This window comes from Schistocerca serialis, chromosome 9 (assembly GCF_023864345.2).
Source record: "Schistocerca serialis cubense isolate TAMUIC-IGC-003099 chromosome 9, iqSchSeri2.2, whole genome shotgun sequence".
Taxonomy (NCBI): domain Eukaryota; kingdom Metazoa; phylum Arthropoda; class Insecta; order Orthoptera; family Acrididae; genus Schistocerca; species Schistocerca serialis.
In genome coordinates this window covers 275472043-275491953 of record NC_064646.1, presented here as the reverse complement: position 1 = coordinate 275491953, position 19911 = coordinate 275472043, and the positions used below count along the sequence as shown (strand labels likewise).

General features: G+C 40.3%; 1 protein-coding gene across 6 annotated transcripts in view; it reads left to right on the top strand.

The window, feature by feature from the left end:
• Positions 1-19911, top strand: part of LOC126418931 (calcium uptake protein 1 homolog, mitochondrial) — a 538349-nt gene that overhangs the window by 435791 nt on the left and 82647 nt on the right. For 4 of the 6 annotated variants that reach the window (XM_050085962.1, XM_050085960.1, XM_050085963.1 and 1 more), the window contains exon 6: positions 10899-10955. The exons of the other annotated variants lie outside the window; for them this stretch is intronic. In XM_050085962.1, coding sequence (XP_049941919.1) covers positions 10899-10955 — 57 coding nt within the window. The remainder of the gene's footprint in view (positions 1-10898; positions 10956-19911) is intronic. 6 annotated transcript variants of the gene reach the window in all.

Here is a 19911-nt window from a genome sequence, read left to right as displayed (position 1 = left end):
GGGACGAAAATGTCGTCGACAAGGAATCCAATTGAGCATAAGGAATAGCATCAGAGACGATATTGACAGTCATCTATGGAGAACCCAAAAACGTGAAAGGCATCGAAACCAAAAAGATTCTGTGCGTATCTATGGTTGACCACAAATATGGGAACAGTGCGAGCAACAGATTTGTAAGATACCTCAGCATCAAATTGTCCCCAGAGAAACATCTTCTGTTTATTGTAAGTTCGTAATTGCCTAGTGAGAGGTGACAGGATTGGAGAACCCAACTGAAGATACGTCTGGGAATTGATGATAGTGGCAGCAGAACCAGTATCCATCTGCATGCGAACATCTCGACCAAGTATTTGGACAGTGAGGAATAACTTCCCTGAAAGGGAAGAAGTACAATTGACAGACAACACAGAATCAGAATCAGCATCGTGTTCATGAACATCATGTATGCAGTCGGATTTGGAAATGGATGACAAATGACCCTTTTTTATGCATTTGTGACACACGGCCCAACGTTGTGGACAATCTTCTCGTGAATGTTTCGTAAAACACTGCGGACATGAAGGAAGTTGCCGTGGGTTTTGCTGCAGTTTCTTAGAGGTTTGTTTACGGTTAGGCCGAGGCTGTGCCTGGGAGCGTACTGCGGCCATGTCGGCCGGCAGGGACACGCCACACATTTCGTCAACATCGCACAGAAGTTGTATTTCCCCAACGTCGCCCCATGCCTCTATTTGCGCTCCAGCGGTGTGAGAAATTTCAAAAGACTGAGCAGTGGATAGGACTTCATCTAGAGTCGGATTTGCCAACTGAAGGGCATGTTGCCTAACTTCTTTGTCGGGCGCCGATCGGATAATAGCATCCCGTACCATGGAATCGGCGTAGGATTCTTTGTGAACTTCAGTAACAAATTGACACTTTCTACTGAGGCCATGAAGTTCAGCAGCGCAGGTGCGATAGGTTTGATTTGGTTGTTTTTGACGATGATAAAAGGCAACACAAGAGGCTATCACATGCGTTTGTTTTGAAAGACAGAAGACAGAAGTGAGCACATTTCAGCAAAGGACAAAGACGCAGGATCTTTCAAAGGAGCCAATTGCGACAACAACCGATACATTTGAGGTGAAATCCATGAAAGGAACAGAGACTTACATGTTTGTCCGTCTGCAAAGACTTACATGTTTGTTCGTCTGCAACATGAAATGCCAAGAAGTGCTGCCGAAGACTTTTTTCGTAATCAGACCAGTCTTCCATCGTCTCGTTGTAAGGAGGAAAAGTAGGTAGAGACAACGACGAGAGACGCCCCGCATTTGATGCTGCGACAAAATCACAAATCACATTTGTGAGAAGTGTTTGCTGTTCTATGAGACCTTGCAATAGTTGCTCTGAAGTAGCCATGGAAACATGTGGGTGAATGATGGAAAAGAAAAATCACTACCTTGTCGCCAATTGTAATAACTTCAAGTGGAACAAATATATTTCAAGGAAGACGCAATACATGAAAGTCACAGATCAAGTAAACAGAGTGAGACGTGTATACACTTTAACAGTCAAATTATAACTGAGTCCAAGTCTAGCGGCCACTGGCTGGCTGGCTGGCCGCTTAGGTGGCGCTGCTGCTGCATGGCCCACAGACAGCGCCTCATGTAGGGGACGTGCGTAACTGCGCGGCGGCACTTTGAAAGATCGGCGAGTCACAACATTTTCATCTATGGTTGCTATTTTAGAATGCCATTTACATGTGTTATGTTCAAAAGAAATTTTGAATTCAGCAACCTACTTGACAACTGTTGAAAATGAAAAAGTTTACTCCTTATAAAACTTCACCAAGTTTGCTTTAATTTCTGTTTATGACAGTTTGTTCAAAACAAAGAATGTCAGACTGTGCTGTTTTTTCTCTTCACTCATTTGAACTAAATAAACATAATGATTACTTTAAAAAATAGTATAAGGAAATACATTCTTGTATTGAGTTAACAGTTTTCTTAGATTATTGCGTAACAATGAAATTTCATCGTTATCAGTACAATCTCTTTGCCAGGGAAAAAAAAAAAAAAAAAGGTTCTCCTTGCGCTTGTAGTCATATGGTAAATGTCTTTATATTGTGCTCTGAAAGACTTTTGCCTACGTTTGCTACATTTGCTCATTTCTGTCCATTTCCTTCTTCCTAACAGTATCAGCAACAATTTTTTGTGAGTTTCCAAAGAATAGCATGACAATGAAAATTCCAAGATGGCAACAACAAACAAGAAACGAGGAAAGGCAGCCAATAACATGCAGATGAATGTTGTTATTATTGCATTACAAGATGTGTGACAGTTAATTGGTTTCATGTTCGTAGTGAATTAATGAGCTATTCTTAAACTAAAGCTTAATCTTCTCTACAGCAACACATTGCTTGTGAAGGAGATTGGTTTCGGAGTTCTATATCTACTGTTAGTGTAAGAATGTCTTCTTTCCAATTTTCACATTGCAGCAGCATCAATGTGAGTGGATGGTAGGGACGCATTAGTGTTAAGAAACTATAAGTTTGTGTGTACCTGATTATTGGTCTTACCGGTTTTGGTCCTAGGATAACAGTGCGGCAGTCTAGTGAGAAAACCTGACAAATCCTGTGATCACATAAGTGTAAATTACACTATTGATTGTTTCTGCCAGCAGATCATCCAATATAATCTTCAGTACACACAGTTTCTCAAGACTTAATGCCTTTGTACCACCCACACAAGCTGTAACATTGCAGTATTAAGGATATACTGGACCTGATACCTACATCATTCATCTGCAGGTGAAGGGTTGCCTTCCCTCATGTTCTGTGCATTTCATTGAAAAGAAGAAAGTAAAATTAGGATGTAGTGTCCCACCAACAATGTCATAATAGATGGAGCACATACCCCTTTTCAGAGGAACAAGACTGGTATTTGTGTCAAGCGATGAACGGAAATAATTGAAAACCTAAATCTGGTTAAGTGAACAAGAATTTGAACCATCGATCTCCTGAATGTAAGTGGAGTGTGTTATGACTGTGCCACCTCATTTAATTTATTTCATAAACTCATTACATTACTTTTATTATTTTTCATTATTGTAGGCTGTGGCCTACCTTCTCCTGCTTCAACAATGGTAATCAGTCTTTACACACATCCCTAACATATACATATATAAAGTTATTAAATAGATACATTTTCCTGATGTTCTGCAAAATAATGTTTCTATGATTGTGAACTGGCTTTTGACTTCTCAAGTTATCATTAGGTGGGAACTGAATGTTGCAACCACAGATAAAATAACGTGTATCATACAAATACAGTGTGTTTATGAAAGAAGGCATCAATTTTTTATGTTATGCATAAATTTTCGCATTTAACTTCTTATTAAAAATAAAATCAAACCATGGAAAATCCAGGATGGAATGTAACAATACCAGAGAAGGAAAGTTGCTACTCACCATATAGCGGAGATGCTGAGTCGTGATAGACACAACAAAAAGAAAGATACCAACCATTTCCTCGACCAACTCTCCACAGTTCCTGTTCCTTTACGACATGGTGCCCTGCTCATCACTATTGATGCCAGCCACCTCCCTGTACACTAACATTCCTAATGCCCATGGCCTTACTGCTATCGAACACTACCTTTCCAGATGCCTTATGGATTCCAAACCAACAACCTCCTTCCTAGTCTCCATGACCAACTATATCCTCACCCACAATTACTTCTGCTTTGAAGGCATTACCTACAAACAAATCTGCGGTACAGCTGTGGGCACCGCATGGCACCATTCCATGCTAACCTATTCATGGTCCATCTAGAGGAATCCTTTCTATAAAACCCAGAATCCTAAACCCCTCACCTGGTTCAGATTTATTGATGACATCTTTGCTATCTGGATTGAAGGTGAGGACACCTTATTCACATTCCTCCATAACCTCAACAACTTCTCCCCCATTTACTTCACCTGGTCCTACTCAACCCAACAAGCCACCTTCCTAGGTGTTGACCTTCACCTCAGAGTGTGCTCCCTGTCGCCGTTGGATAAGCAGCTGCAGCAGCAAGTCGTATACTCCTAGCTCACTAATTTGTTACATAGTTTAATTCTTAATTTCTTTGTGTGTTTTTGGTACTTGCATTGTTTAATTCATAAATTTCGGGCGTATTATAGTATTTGAGAGTTGTAGCATCGCGTTTTAGTACCTGAATAGTGTAAATTCGCGTAGTCGTTTGTCTTCTGTTTTTGTTTTGAACGGCCAGTGTCGGTTGGTCACAGTCAGTGTGCTCCCTGCCGCCGTTGGATAAGCAGCTGCAGCAGCAAGTCGTATACTCCTAGCTCACTCATTTGTTACATAGTTTAATTCTTAATTTCTTTGCGTGTTTTTGGTACTTGCATTGTTTAATTCATAAATTTCGGGCGCATTATAGTATTTGAGAGTTGTAGCATCGCGTTTTAGTACCTAAATAGTGTAAATTCGCGTAGTCGTTTGTCTTCTGTTTTTGTTTTGAATGGCCAGTGTCGGTTTGTCACAATCAGTGTGCTCCCTGCCGCCGTTGGATAAGCAGCTGCAGCAGCAAGTCGTATACTCCTAGCTCACTCATTTGTTACATAGTTTAATTCTTAATTTCTTTGCGTGTTTTTGGTACTTGCATTGTTGAATTCATAAATTTCGGGCGTATTATAGTATTTGAGAGTGTAGCATCGCGTTTTAGTACCTGAATAGTGTAAATTCGCGTAGTCTCCTTCCGCCGCCGAGCAGTGTCAGCAGTACGCAAGTAGCAGCATTACTGCATTTACTAGGCAATCTTGTATTTTAATAACCGTTTAAATTTTGTCGATTTGTTTGCGCTCTCTGTAGATTAGTTCAGACGTTCTTTGCAAAACAGTTTTTAGCATGGATAGGGACTGCAATTGCTGTGTTCGGATGCAGGCTGAGTTGGCATCCCTTCGCTCCCAGCTTCAGGCAGTGTTGGCTTCGGTCACACAGCTTGAGGCTGTTGCCAATGGGCATCACTGTGGGGGTCCGGATGGGGGTTTGTCGGGGACGGCCAGCTCGTCCCACGCATCCCCTGATTGGACTACGACTGTGGTTGTCCGGGATACTGCCCGCATTGAGGCTGATCCCTCACCTGTGGTAGAGTGGGAGGTCGTCTCAAGGTGTGGCAGGGGGCGAAAGACATTCCGGAGGGCTGAACGGAAAGCCTCTCCAGTTTGTCTGACGAACTGGTTTCAGGCTCTGTCTCAGGCTGATACTGATCTTCGGCCTGACATGGCTGCTTGTCCTGTTCCAGAGGTTGCCCCTCAGTCTGCAAGATCCGGGCAGTCGCAGAGGGTGGGCTTACTGGTAGTTGGGAGCTCCAACGTCAGGCGCGTAATGGGGCCCCTTAGGGAAATGGCAGCAAGAGAGGGGAAGAAAACCAATGTGCACTCCGTGTGCATACCGGGGGGAGTCATTCCAGATGTGGAAAGGGTCCTTCCGGATGCCATGCAGGGTATAGGGTGCACCCATCTGCAGGTGGTCGCTCATGTCGGCACCAATGATGTGTGTCGCTATGGATTGGAGGAAATCCTCTCTGGCTTCCGGTGGCTATCTGATTTGGTGAAGACTGCCAGTCTCGCTAGCGGGACGAAAGCAGAGCTCACCATCTGCAGCATCGTCGACAGGACTGACTGTGGACCTTTGGTACAGAGCCGAGTGGAAGGTCTGAATCAGAGGCTGAGACGGTTCTGCGACCGTGTGGGCTGCAGATTCCTCGACTTGCGCCATAGGGTGGTGGGGTTTCGGGTTCCGCTGGATAGGTCAGGAGTCCACTACACGCAACAAGCGGCTACACGGGTAGCAGGGGTTGTGTGGCATGGGCTGGGCGGTTTTTTAGGTTAGATGGCCTTGGGCAAGTACAGAAAAGGCAACAGCCTCAACGGGTGCGGGGCAAAGTCAGGACATGCGGGGACCAAACAGCAATCGGTATTGTAATTGTCAACTGTCGAAGCTGCGTTGTTAAAGTACCAGAACTTCAAGCGCTGATAGAAAGCACCGAAGCTGAAACCGTTATAGGTACAGAAAGCTGGCTTAAGCCAGAGATAAATTCTGCCGAAATTTTTACAAAGGTACAGACGGTGTTTAGAAAGGATAGATTGCATGCAACCGGTGGTGGAGTGTTCGTCGCTGTTAGTAGTAGTTTATCCTGTAGTGAAGTAGAAGTGGATAGTTCCTGTGAATTATTATGGGTGGAGGTTACACTCAACAACTGAACTAGGTTAATAATTGGCTCCTTTTACCGACCTCCCAACTCAGCAGCATTAGTGGCAGAACAACTGAGAGAAAATTTGGAATACCTTTCACATAAATTTTCTCAGCATGTTATAGTCTTAGGTGGAGATTTCAATTTACCAGATATAGACTGGGACACTCAGATGTTTAGGACGGGTGGTAGGGACAGAGCATCGAGTGACATTATACTGAGTGCACTATCCGAAAATTACCTCGAGCAATTAAACAGAGAACCGACTCGTGGAGATAACATCTTGGACCTACTGATAACAAACAGACCCGAACTTTTCGACTCTGTATGTACAGAACAGGGAATCAGTGATCATAAGGCCATTGCAGCATCCCTGAATATGGAAGTTAATAGGAATATAAAAAAAGGGAGGAAGGTTTATCTGTTTAGCAAGAGTAATAGAAGGCAGATTTCAGGCTACCTAACAGATCAAAACGAAAATTTCTGTTCCGACATTGACAATGTTGAGTGTTTATGGAAAAAGTTCAAGGCAATCGTAAAATGCGTTTTAGACAGGTACGTGCCGAGTAAAACTGTGAGGGACGGGAAAAACCCACCGTGGTACAACAACAAAGTTAGGAAACTACTGCGAAAGCAAAGAGAGCTCCACTCCAAGTTTAAACGCAGCCAAAACCTCTCAGACAAACAGAAGCTAAACGATGTCAAAGTTAGCGTAAGGAGGGCTATGCGTGAAGCGTTCAGTGAATTCGAAAGTAAAATTCTATGTACCGACTTGACAGAAAATCCTAGGAAGTTCTGGTCTTACATTAAATCAGTAAGTGGCTCGAAACAGCATATCCAGACACTATGGGATGATGATGGCATTGAAACAGAGGATGACACGCGTAAAGCTGAAATACTAAACACCTTTTTCCAAAGCTGTTTCACAGAGGAAGACCGCACTGCAGTTCCTTCTCTAAATCCTCGCACAAACGAAAAAATGGCTGACATCGAAATAAGTGTCCAAGGAATAGAAAAGCAACTGGAATCACTAAATAGAGGAAAGTCCACTGGACCTGTCGGGATACCAATTCGATTCTACACAGAGTACGCGAAAGAACTTGCCCCCCTTCTAACAGCCGTGTACCGCAAGTCTCTAGAGGAACGGAGGGTTCCAAATGATTGGAAAAGAGCACAGATAGTCCCAGTCTTCAAGAAGGGTCGTCGAGCAGATGCGCAAAACTATAGACCTATATCTCTGACGTCGATCTGTTGTAGAATTTTAGAACACGTTTTTTGCTCGAGTATCATGTCATTTTTGGAAACCCAGAATCTACTATGTAGGAATCAACATGGATTCCGGAAACAGCGATCGTGTGAGACCCAACTTGCTTTATTTGTTCATGAGACCCAGAAAATATTAGATACAGGCTCCCAGGTAGATGCTATTATCCTTGACTTGCAGAAGGCGTTCGATACAGTTCCGCACTGTCGCCTGATAAACAAAGTAAGAGCCTATGGAATATCAGACCAGCTGTGTGGCTGGATTGAAGAGTTTTTAGCAAACAGAACACAGCATGTTGTTATCAATGGAGAGACGTCTACAGACGTTAAAGTAACCTCTGGCGTGCCACAGGGGAATGTTATGGGACCATTGCTTTTCACAATATATATAAATGACCTAGTAGATAGTGTCGGAAGTTCCATGCGGCTTTTCGCGGATGATGCTGTAGTATACAGAGAAGTTGCAGCATTAGAAAATTGTAGCGAAATGCAGGAAGATCTGCAGCGGATAGGCACTTGGTGCGGGGAGTGGCAACTGACCCTTAACATAGACAAATGTAATGTATTGCGAATACATAGAAAGAAGGATCCTTTATTGTATGATTATATGATAGTGGAACAAACACTGGTAGCAGTTACTTCTGTAAAATATCTGGCAGTATGCGTGCGGAACGATTTGAAGTGGAATGATCATATAAAATTAATTGTTGGTAAGGCGGGTACCAGGTTGAGATTCATTGGGAGAGTGCTTAGAAAATGTAGTCCATCAACAAAGGAGGTGGCTTACAAAACACTCGTTCGACCTATACTTGAGTATTGCTCATTAGTGTGGGATCCGTACCAGATCGGTTTGACGGAGGAGATAGAGAAGATCCAAAGAAGAGCGGCGCATTTCGTCACAGCGTTATTTGGTAAGCGTGATAGCGTTACGGAGATGTTTAATAAACTCAAGTGGCAGACTCTGCAAGAGAGGCGCTCTGCATCGTGGTGTAGCTTGCTCGCCAGGTTTCGAGAGGGTGCGTTTCTGGATGAGGTATCGAATATATTGCTTCCCCCTACTTATACCTCCCGAGGAGATCACGAATGTAAAATTAGAGAGATTAGAGCACGCACGGAGGCTTTCAGACAGTCATTCTTCCCGCGAACCATACGCGACTGGAACAGGAAAGGGAGGTAATGAAGTGGCACGTAAAGTGCCCTCCGCCACACACCGTTGGGTGGCTTGCGGAGTATAAATGTAGATGTAGATGTAGATGTAGATGTAGAGATGGCTACATTAGTACCTCCGTCTATATCAAACCTACTAACCACCAGCAATATCTACACTTCGACAACTGCCACCCGTTCCATACCAAGAAGTCCTTTCCGTACAGCCTAGCCACGCATGGTCGTCGCATCTGCAGTGACGAGCAGTCCCTCTTGAAATATACCGACAATCTCACTGAAGTCTTCATGAACCCTAATTATCTCCCAACCTTGTACAAAAACAAATCTCCTGTGCCTTATCTTTCCAGTCTCCCACCACCTCCCAAAGTCCCACAGTCCAGCCACAGAGGAGCATTCCCCTCATAACTCAATACCATCCTGGACTGTAGCAACTGAATTACATTCTCCGCCAGGGTTTCGATTACCTCTTGTCGTGCCCTGAATTGAGAAATGTCCTGCCCACTATCCTTCCCATCCCTCCTACTGTGGTATTCCGCTGTCCACCGAACCTCACTATATACTCGTCCATCCTTACACAACCCCTGCTCCCAATCCCTTACCTCATGGCTCATACCCCTGTAATATACCTAGATGCAAGACCTGTCCCATACATCCTCCTACCACCACCTACTCCATTCCGGTCACTAACATCACCTATCCCATCAAAGGCAGGGCTACCTGTGAAACCAGTCATATGATTGACAAGCTAAGCTGCAACCACTGTTCTGCATTCTATGCAGGCATGACAACCAACAAGCTATGTTCCCATAACCCTCCTGGCCTCAACCCTCGTTAGTCACTGTCCTCACCCATCCAGCCCCCTCCTGTTCCCATTCCAGCACTACACAGCTGTCATTTCACCGCCACACCCAGTCTTTTAATTTCTTTTATTTCTATCCTTTCTGCTACTTGCCCCCTGCCCCCTCTGCACCTTCTCTCCTGCCCTCCGTCTAAACTGCAACACTTCACTGTCCACCACTCCCACCATACTGTCCCTCCCCCTCCCTGCCCCAGCCTCCTCCTTACCCCCACCCAGTCGCAACTCCCATCATGCACTGGTGCTGCTGCTCACAGTGTGGTTTCAGCTCTCTGAGACTGAAGACGTGTGCAAGTTGCGTTTGCGTGAGTTTGTGTATGTGCGTGTGAGTATGTGTGTCTACTGCTGACAAAGGCCTTAATGGCCGAAAGCTATAATTGTATGAATCTTTTTGTTGTGCCTATTGCGACTCAGCATCTCCGCCATATGGTGAGTAGCATATTAAAAATAACATTTTTTAACTCACTGCTCATCGAAGCCCACACTTTTATAACAGTTTTTTTAATGGTTTATTGTAACATTTTACATTTTGTTAAGAAAATATGATCCTACTGGAGACACTTGGAATAAAAAACATACTACACAGAATGCCAGCTTAGTTGTAAGTGATGAATCACGATTTCCTTTTTCCTCTCTGTTAAACTAAGTTTAATTACACATGTTTAAATATAATAGTAAATTCAATTTTTTCATCTTTTGTTACACATAATGTTCACATAACAAAAAAAAAAAATATTTGTAGTGCTTTCTTAAACATGACTGCTTCTGCATAACATAAGAAAGTAATACTTTCTGTTGTAAATAGTCTGTATCTCATCTTTTTATTTATCTGTTTAAGTCACATGTCATTTAATCTGTGGTTGTGATATCCAGTTGTGACCTATGAGTTTGTGGTCAAATAAATACAATTTTTGCAGAACATTAGAAAAGTGTTTCCTATTTGATATTATTGCCACGATCTGTCAATCACCAATGACAAATTCAGTTAACCCAATATAAAAGTCAATTTGTTTTATTATTTATGTTTTCTGTACAATATGTCGTAATAAATCTAAAATTTTGTGCTTGATTATGAAGTGTTACATTTCCATGTACATGACATATCACAACTCTGATACTAACATAAAAAGTGTTGCTTCTGTTTTTCCTGTCAAAAGGAATGGCAGTACACTCTATAAAGATAAACTTTTTGACATCAGGTCACTGCCCATGAAATGTATGATTTGTAAATGGCATAAGCTGGATATTTTCCAATAATGTGGTTGCATTGGAAAGTAACAGGGCCATTTCCCTACATATAAGGAGTCAGTAGGTGCTAGCATACCATGTGATCATACACACACATCACGGACATAAGCCAAAAATGTCTACTTTTTTGTACTAGGTTAAACATGACTACAAAGCAGCCAGAAACCTCAGCAGACTACATGGAAATGACACAGTAAGTAAAGTATCGTTCAAGAAATTTTTGATGTGATTGTATATGACTGCTGAAAGGAATCACATGGAAATGCATTATGATACAGTTACAGTAATAAACCATGAGAAGTTGCTGTATCTGACATACACTGTTCCTCAAGGTCATAGCACACAACATTTGATTTTCATTATTTGAAGCATGTTGAGCTTACTGAGCAACTTATGGTGCATTTTCTCAAAGCATGCCTTTCTATGCTTCCAAGGGACAGGATATTTTATTTCTAAGACAGGGTGATGAATGGTGATAAGTAACTGATATTATATTGCCATGTGCTAACAGTGATCCCCTACCAAAGGAACATTATGATGGCTTAATGGTGTATTGTTGATATCATTCTTGAAAAATGACGAAAAAGTGAATGCTGAGAAATACACTGCCTCACTGTAGAAAATTTCACAGACACTACAAATTAGTCACCCAATAAAATTTTAATACTCTTTAATGTTGCTTCACATTTCTAGAACCACTGTGCAAAAGCTACACAATGTGCAAGCGTTCTCCTTCATCTGTCATATTTCTTGCATACACTTACAGCTTGTACATTAACTATAGAGCATCCACTCACATATTTGCAATTGCTGGTACCTGTAAATCACATAAACACTTCGAGCACAATTCAGTAAAATTTCCGAGGCATATTCACTCCCACCTTCACTGTCACTGGCACATGAGATCACAACAGCCTTTCAAACTTGTGTTGCTTGTATATTTACCACAGCACTTGTCTCTTGCGCTTTCCCCATCACAAGTGTCTTATTACATGCCATTCCACTATTACAAACCATTCATACTCCTGTCTTGTCTCAATTTTGTATCCATATTGTAATTTTTGCTTTAAAAAAGATTTCACAGTGAAATAGCAATCAGAAATACATTTGGGGAGAAAGTCCAAAAATTCAAACTTCTGCGAAAGTTGAAGATATGTGGAAGAATTTCCTCCAGAAAATGTGTAAAATTCAGTGACACCACTCTTGATTGATAAATAATCCTGTAAACCATGTTCTAATTTGATATTTTACTTCAAAAATTGAAAACAACAAAAATCCCATGCAAAACGATTAATGATCAGCAGGAAGCTTTTACCATGTAGTTTCATCATACATACACTAAGAACAGAAATGCAAATACGTGATATCTGGAGTTTTTCATTTTTGGTCTTGACGATGACCTACGTAATCTTTGAGAAAGCAACAACAGCGAGTGAGACTGTGAAGCATCTGGAAAGAATAAACAGTTCAAATGCCAATGAACATTTTGTGAATAAATTTCTGCTTTTGATTCTGACACCACTGAAAAATTGTAACCAGAAGAGATGAAATTAGTGGGAGTTCTACAAACCATCTGGTAGTAGAATGATATCTCTGTACAGACTTATATTAAGAGTGCAGGTCAACTATATTACCACAGTGGAGGGGGTTCCTGGCTTAACTTATGCTCAGCATACAGTGAAGAAGAGGAGAATTTTAATACGAAACTTACAAAAATACACACATATGTGTGTAATTAAGATGGCAAGCCTGCGCTCATATTTCAGACCTGATGCTGTGTGGTATGAAGCCACAAAAAAGAGTAAGAGTTGATTGTATGACCATGTCTTTTACTGGTGCTATTCTTTAGAACAGGAAGATATAAACACACAAACATATGTTGCTGCCATTGTCGTGTGATTGGTGAAAGTGCTAGTCTAGGGAAGAAATGGGAAAAACAGAAAAAAGGGAGAGGAGACAGGAGGTGAATAATCATTTGTATAAATTAAAAGATAAAAAGAATGGTCTGCCTCAGGGATTTCTTTTTTATCCATTTTGCAAAACATTTTTACCAATCCACAGCCAAAATAGATACAAGAAAGAAGATTTATGTAAACTGGCAGCACTACCATTGCCAAAGGAAGGAGTTTTGAAGAAGATAAAAAGACTAGATAAATCGTTTAGAGAACCATGTACTCAATGTAAAACTAAATGCCTGAAGCCTAGCCCCAGCAATACCCAAATATGTGCCTTACATTTACAGAGCAAGATATTTAAATGTGAAATCATAGTCTAGCACTGTGACCATGAAAAATAGCTTGAGGTGAAGATGGACTGTATTCTAGCATCTAAAATTCTGAAAGGGAAGTAAATGCAAGGAAAGTCTTTAAAAGAAAGGTGACAGTTTGGCATAGGGTACCCAATTGGCAGTTTTGTTTACATCTGTAATGTATGCCACACCATTCTGGGAAGCATTGTTCACACAAACCTAGCCAATATAGGTCTGAATAAATCAGAGTGATCAGTAAGACCGATCATCATATAGAAACTTTATTTCATGAGTTGCGTAACACCAGTTATAATGGAAATCCAGGATGGAATAATGACAGTATTATGAAAAGGAGAGTTTCTGTTCACCATATAGCAGAGATGCTGATTTGCAGATAGATACAATAAAAAGATTGTCAAACAAAAGCTTTCGGGCAAGCAGGCCTTCATCAGAATTCACACACACACACACACACACACACACACACACACACACACACACAAATGCAACTTGCACATAAATGGCCACAGTCTCTGGCTGATAAGGCCCTGCGGCCAGAGACTATGGCCACGTGTGCGAGAGCTGCATTTGTGTAGCAGTGTGTGTGTGTGTGTGTGTGTGTGTGTGTGTGTGTGTGAATTCTGATGAAAGACTGCTCTCTGGCCGCAGGGCCTTATCAGCCAGAGACTGTGGTCATTTATGTGCAAGTTGCATTTGTGTGTGTGTGGTGTTGTGTTGTCTAATTCTGATGGACACCTGTTAGACCAATTACCATTGTGTGTTGAGGTACTAAAGAGAATAAAAGGAAGAAAAATATGATTGCAGTAGAACACCTATAGAATAATTAGTAGGAAACAAATTGGAAAACATAACTAAACTCCAGATGGTAACTGTGGCAACAGTGACGACACATTGAAGCCATTGATCACCAAATTAAATTTTTATTTCTGCACAGTGCTACCAAACGTTGTTTCTAGTAATAAACAACCAATACATTAAATTTTCTATGTCAGACACCTTTTACACTGCAGAGAGACACCAGTTAAACAATACAACCATTAAGGCAGTTATAAAAACCAATATGAATTAAGAAGTGGACACTAGTTTGGCTATGTTGGTGTTTGTAATTGAGGATTAAAATCTTATGCTGACTTGGTAAGTGTGTCCTTGAGCCATTTGTAAAATTAGTCAGGACATTTTCTGGCAGACTCAAATATGTAGTACCAGTGCATCTCAGTTTGGCTTTTGCAAAGAATTCTCTATGGAGAAAGCCATAAATGAGCTCACACGTTATGCTCTTTCAGAGTTACACAAGAAAACTTATTCTTTTGGTTTATTCTGTGATCAAGACAAGGTGAGGTAGACTGTACGTACTGACTCTTGCAGGCTTCAGTTCTAGGTTCACTCTGGGGCTTAACCTGTTTAAATGTACTTCTCCTCACTTTGAAGAACTGTTCAAAACTGGAATGTTTGCTGTTACAGTGTACTAATAAAGGAGCAAAATCCACCATGCCAGATATCCCATCCTTCCATTTACATTTTTGTGGTTATTTTTCCTACTTGGGCCCCCCTCCATGCGTGACCACGCCTGTGCCACCATTCACATCTAAGAGTCATCCCGGCATTCCTACATGCTGTCCTGTTTCATCTTCCTACCCTGGCTCTATGCCTTCTTCCACAACATTGTTCTTCCAAACCTATCCTGCCATTGTCAGTACAGATGACAACATGCACTAACAGCACAACATTACCAGGAGTGTGTGTTCGTGTATGTATTTGAACATTCTTAATGTTAAGCAACATGTTTCTGCCCACCCTTAGGCAACAAAATGAGTTGCTTGTTTCCATATAGAATATTCTGTTATTGAAATAAATGCACGTTTCATGTATTTTAATTGTTCAGTGGGTTAACTTGTGTGTGTGTGTGTGTGTGTGTGTGTGTGTGTGTGTGTGTGTGTGTGTGTGTGTGTGTGTGTGTGTCAGAAGGGGGGGGGGGGTGCGACAGAGGGCGGGAGGGGGGGGGGGGGGTCCTTATTCTGCTGCCTGGAGACAGAATAATTGCACTGCCAAAGAAAAAATTCTTTTTTACTATTATACTCCTGAGATTATGTAAAATAAATTGGCCAATTTTGCTATCTGTGAATGCCTTGAGCAATAACTCAGTTAAGTGGAAACAAGAATTGGCCAATATCTGTAAGATGAAACTGCAGACCACAGGAAAGAAAATAATGTAGTTCTGAGTTTGGGCTTGATTATTTATCATTTTCAGTCTAGTTCTCTGGCTGGGCTCTAAATACATTTTATATTTGCAGTTAGTAATATGTTTTCTAATTGATTGTTTTATGGACAACATTTTGGTCTTAACGTATTTTGTTTGACACATGTTCAGTTAAGTGTCTTTGTAATGAATGATCCTCTGTTCTTTTTCTATTTTACTGCTTGACTCATATAATGTGGTTCACTTTTATTTCTCATCTGTGTGTCACAGTAAAAACCTACCTATATCTCTTGATGTGTCTGCAACTTTGTTTTATTCTAACTTCTTTCTCTCTGTCAGTGTAATGAGTCTTTTACCTTTTCTTTGTATCTTTCCAGAACCATGATGAGGTATTTATTGAAAAGAACTCACATTTCATTATTTTCTTTGCATGCTCAGGAATGGCTTTTTCCTTTATTACTTTATTAGCATTAAACAATTTAACATAAACACGTGAACATAGCAGACAACTCTCTCATCAGTTTCAGACACGAATTAATTTAACTTTGGCATCAGTACTTCACCCACTGAAAACATTGTTCAAAAGCTGTTAAAACTTTTAAATTTTCTTGCTAGGATTTTAAGGTAAGCTCTTCCATTTAATGATTACTTAGCATAATGCTTGCACAATCTTTCTGATGATATATCCCTTTTGTCATGGTTTCTCACAGACTAGTGTTGCTTGCTGAGTCTATATAGTTGATAGTCCACAAAACCATATGCGAGGTTAGCTGTAGGTTTCTGCTAGGAAACTAGACTGTCATCCCAAAGCACAGATCAACCTGCAGCTTTGAGCACACTGAAGACACTCTTCCTAGGCATGATGTAATTATGATTAATTCCAATGTAACCTGAGTGCAATAGGCTTCTGTTTAAAGTGCACTTCTAGCTTTCATTTGTACAGCATTTGGACATATTTTTGCTAACAGTTCCCTGCATATCTTAGTCAGATTGCTGTACTATTGGCATTTATACAAAATCTACTGCCATTAAGTATTTATATTTTAATTAAGTTTAGTAACTATAAAGACCCTAGAGCTGCTTCATTCGAGATCTGTTACACTATTACAAACGTTATGAAAATACATTACTTGAGAACAAAAAATTGGATTCTAAACTGTAGTTTGGTAGTTTAACAACATATGACATAATGTTCTGTCAATCTAACACATTACTGCTTTTTAAAGCTACCATAAAATGACATACTAAGAATAATAAAACTTGCAATAAACTCATGAAAGCATTTATGTAACACAAAATGTAAGTCAATGTGTATCCGGTGTTGGGAAACTGAAAGAGAGAGAGAAAGGGAGAACATACATATGGCAGTCTGCTCTGCTACATATGGCAGTCTGCTCTGCTCTGCTCTGCTCTGAATACAGAAAAAATTAAATAGAAAGCTTGCAAAGAGCTGTTAAGGGAAGAAATATTTCACTGTTGAACAGGTACTTCAAAGTATTACCAATTCTCTGTTGGAGATCCTAATTGAATCCAAACAGTACAAAGGCAGTGTGAAAAGCTCTTGTCATAGCAATGAGAACTGTGTTTTAAAATTGGCTTGTTGCTCCAATATATCCATCTTTCAGGCCAGTGCAATCTGTACACAGTTTCCTCCACAGTGAAAATGCAATTCTCAAAGGTCTGCAAAATACTCATTTACAACTACATAATATCCACATTGAATTCGAGACTTTTCCAGTCATGTGGATATCAAAGTGTGCTAAATCTGAAACTTCCTGGCAGATTAATACTCTATGCCAGACTGAGACTTGAACTCGGGATCTTTGCCTTTGTAGCACTTGCCTGTGTGAGGCAAAAGTCCAGAGTTTCAGTCCAACACACAGTTACTGCCAGGAAGTTTCATATGAGTGTACACTCCAATGCAGACTGAAAATTTCATTCTGGAAACATCCCCCAGGGTGTGGCAAAGACATGTCTCCACAATATCCTTTTTTCAAGGAGTGCTAGTTCTGCAAGTTTTGCAGAAGAGCTTCTTTGAAGTTTGGAAGGTAGGAGACGAGGTACTGGCGAAAGTAAAGCTGTTAGAACGGGTCATGAGTCATGCATTAGTAGCTCAGTTGGCAGAGCACTTGCCCGCGGGAGGCATAGGTCCTGAGTTCGAGTCTCGGTCTGACACACAGTTTTAATCTGCCAGGAAGTTTCATATAAGTGCATACTTTGCTGCTGAGTGAAAATTTCATTCCGTGCTAAATCTGGTGAATGGGATGGGTGCTCCTCAGTTTTCCCTTTTCTGAAGGGCCTCTTTGTGAGCATTTGCATAGTCCTGATGGAAGATGACTTTTGTCTCAGTCAGAAGGTTTGGTTAGTTTCCATCAGCATCCCCCACCCTCCCCTCCAGCATCTGCAACTGACTAATATTTCCAACAGATTAAACCGACTTCTCTTTCATTGGTGCAGGGCCATTGTCATTCATTCACAGTTTGTGTTGCTGTTTCACTCCTGAAGTGAAATGGTAAACCTATGTAACAGTCAGAAAGTGGTGCACAAACTTGTTTCAGTTCTTATCCAGAAATTACTGACAAATTTGTTTTCGCATTTACTTTTTTCCTAGACCTCTCTGGTTCTTTTCCTCCAGCCCTCTTCCATCCTTCAACCTTTCTGACTTAAGGAAAGAGGTGCTGGCTCCAAAAGCTTGCCTAATTACAACCTTTCTTTATGTGTGTGTTCTACTGCCGCTTGTTGAGTAGATTTTCTATCTATCCCATTAAATTATTTTGCAAAAATTGATCGTATTATTCATTTTGCTATTTTCTTAGTGTCAGATATTTCATAAACTTTTAGTAGTTGATCTTGCAATGCCACATTGTCACTTTCTTGATTTAGTGTCAGATATTTCATAAACTTCTGGCAGTCTTTTACATGGTTCACCGAAGACTTTTGTTGTGATAAAGTGTTCAAAATTCTCTCTTCAAATGAAACACAGATAATATGATTGTCTGAAAAAAAACCACGTAAAAAAAACTTATTCTGCAGATGAAGTAGAATAAATTTTTTGTATACAGTATACAAACAAATGTAAAACATTACTTCATTGATTCAACTCATCATCTAGAACAGCACATCAAACTAATGGATCATTTCTTACTGATAGCGTATAAGGTAATCTGTCTTTTAATTGTTCAAAAATTTTCTTCTTATTGGTCCTGTAAATTGTATTCTTACTGAGTCATCCAAGAGAAATGTTTGTGGGAAGAAGGAAATTGGTACAAGTGGATGATAAATGCCTGCCCTGTGTGACAGAGAAAATTTGTGCTTGAAAAACATAATACTGTATTTAAAGCTGCTTAGAGTTGAGAGAACATTGCAATTAGAGCCACAAAGATTGTACTGGGGAATAAAGTGGAATACATGATGCAGGAAGATGAGAAATCATCTGTGTAATGCTATAACTATTTTCCATCCTTTTCACACTGGCACTCACTTTTTGTTTCTTATGTTTGTGAACATTTGAAGTTTTGTGATGTGTTTCTCTTATTTGATTTCTTCTACTTCTTCATTGATGCAGTCAGTCCTTCATAATGTACTGTAGATCCCATCATGAAGGAGAACCTTCAGGGTTCAGGGATGTATAATGAGTCAAGTTACTTGTTAAAAAGGTAGAGCAGCTGTTAGAAACTGTGTAAATTATTAAGTACCATTAAATTTTCATAAACAGATCGCGCTTTAAAAAAATAAAACACACACTGCTTCTTTATTTATATGAGTAGCTGCTGTATATCTCATACTTACAACCTAATGTCTGATTGAACAAATTGATATTTATTATAGAACAGCTGTTGTCTGTATTCCATATGGACACTTTTTTAAAATGCTTGTGATGCAGTCAACAGGAATCGTCATTCCTTGAATCTAAATAATCAGATTATTTGTGAACATTGTGGCTAATAATTTATGTTCCAAATGTTCTTTTGCATTTATAGGTATTCTCAGTTTCTTGTTTTATGAGATGGGAGGTTGCTGAAGACCTACACACCAGAATACAGAACCCATGTTGAGTCCTAAAAAATGAGGGAAAATGTACTTGGAAATTACTTTCCTATCATCTGTTGTGATTATATACATCACAATTCAGTCGAAACTGATTGTTATTATTAGCAACAATTACCACTCCTTGTGAATATCTCCAAAGGGAATTATTAGAAGATAAGTAGTGTAATGAAATGGCAAATCCAGTGTCTGAAAAGGGTGTTCTTTTGTATTTTCCAGTGTCTTTAATTTACAGTTGGAGATGTGCTGCATTACCTCACCTTGTCTGCTTCCAAGTTATTTTGCCAGCAAAGCAGGCCTTTTTTCTGCAACTCATTGTTTGAATTTATCTTGATATAAACTGTTAGCCATTATCTTCCCTTTTGTCAATTCAGGTTGCCTATTGAAGCATCTTTAATTGCCATTATGCCCCCAAACAGCTCCCAAACCAACTTCATTCCAACCTCTCAATCTTTTTTAGTATTTGTCTCGATCCATATGCCATTTTTAGGCAGCCTCATTTTTTAGTGTAGTCTATTTGCATTTCTCCAGACCAGCATTTAAAAAGCTAGTAAACATTTCATATTTTGCTGTTGTTGTAGCACCATGTAAGGCTGCAAAGCTTTCCAATATTTCCCATAACTGCGTACTAAAAAA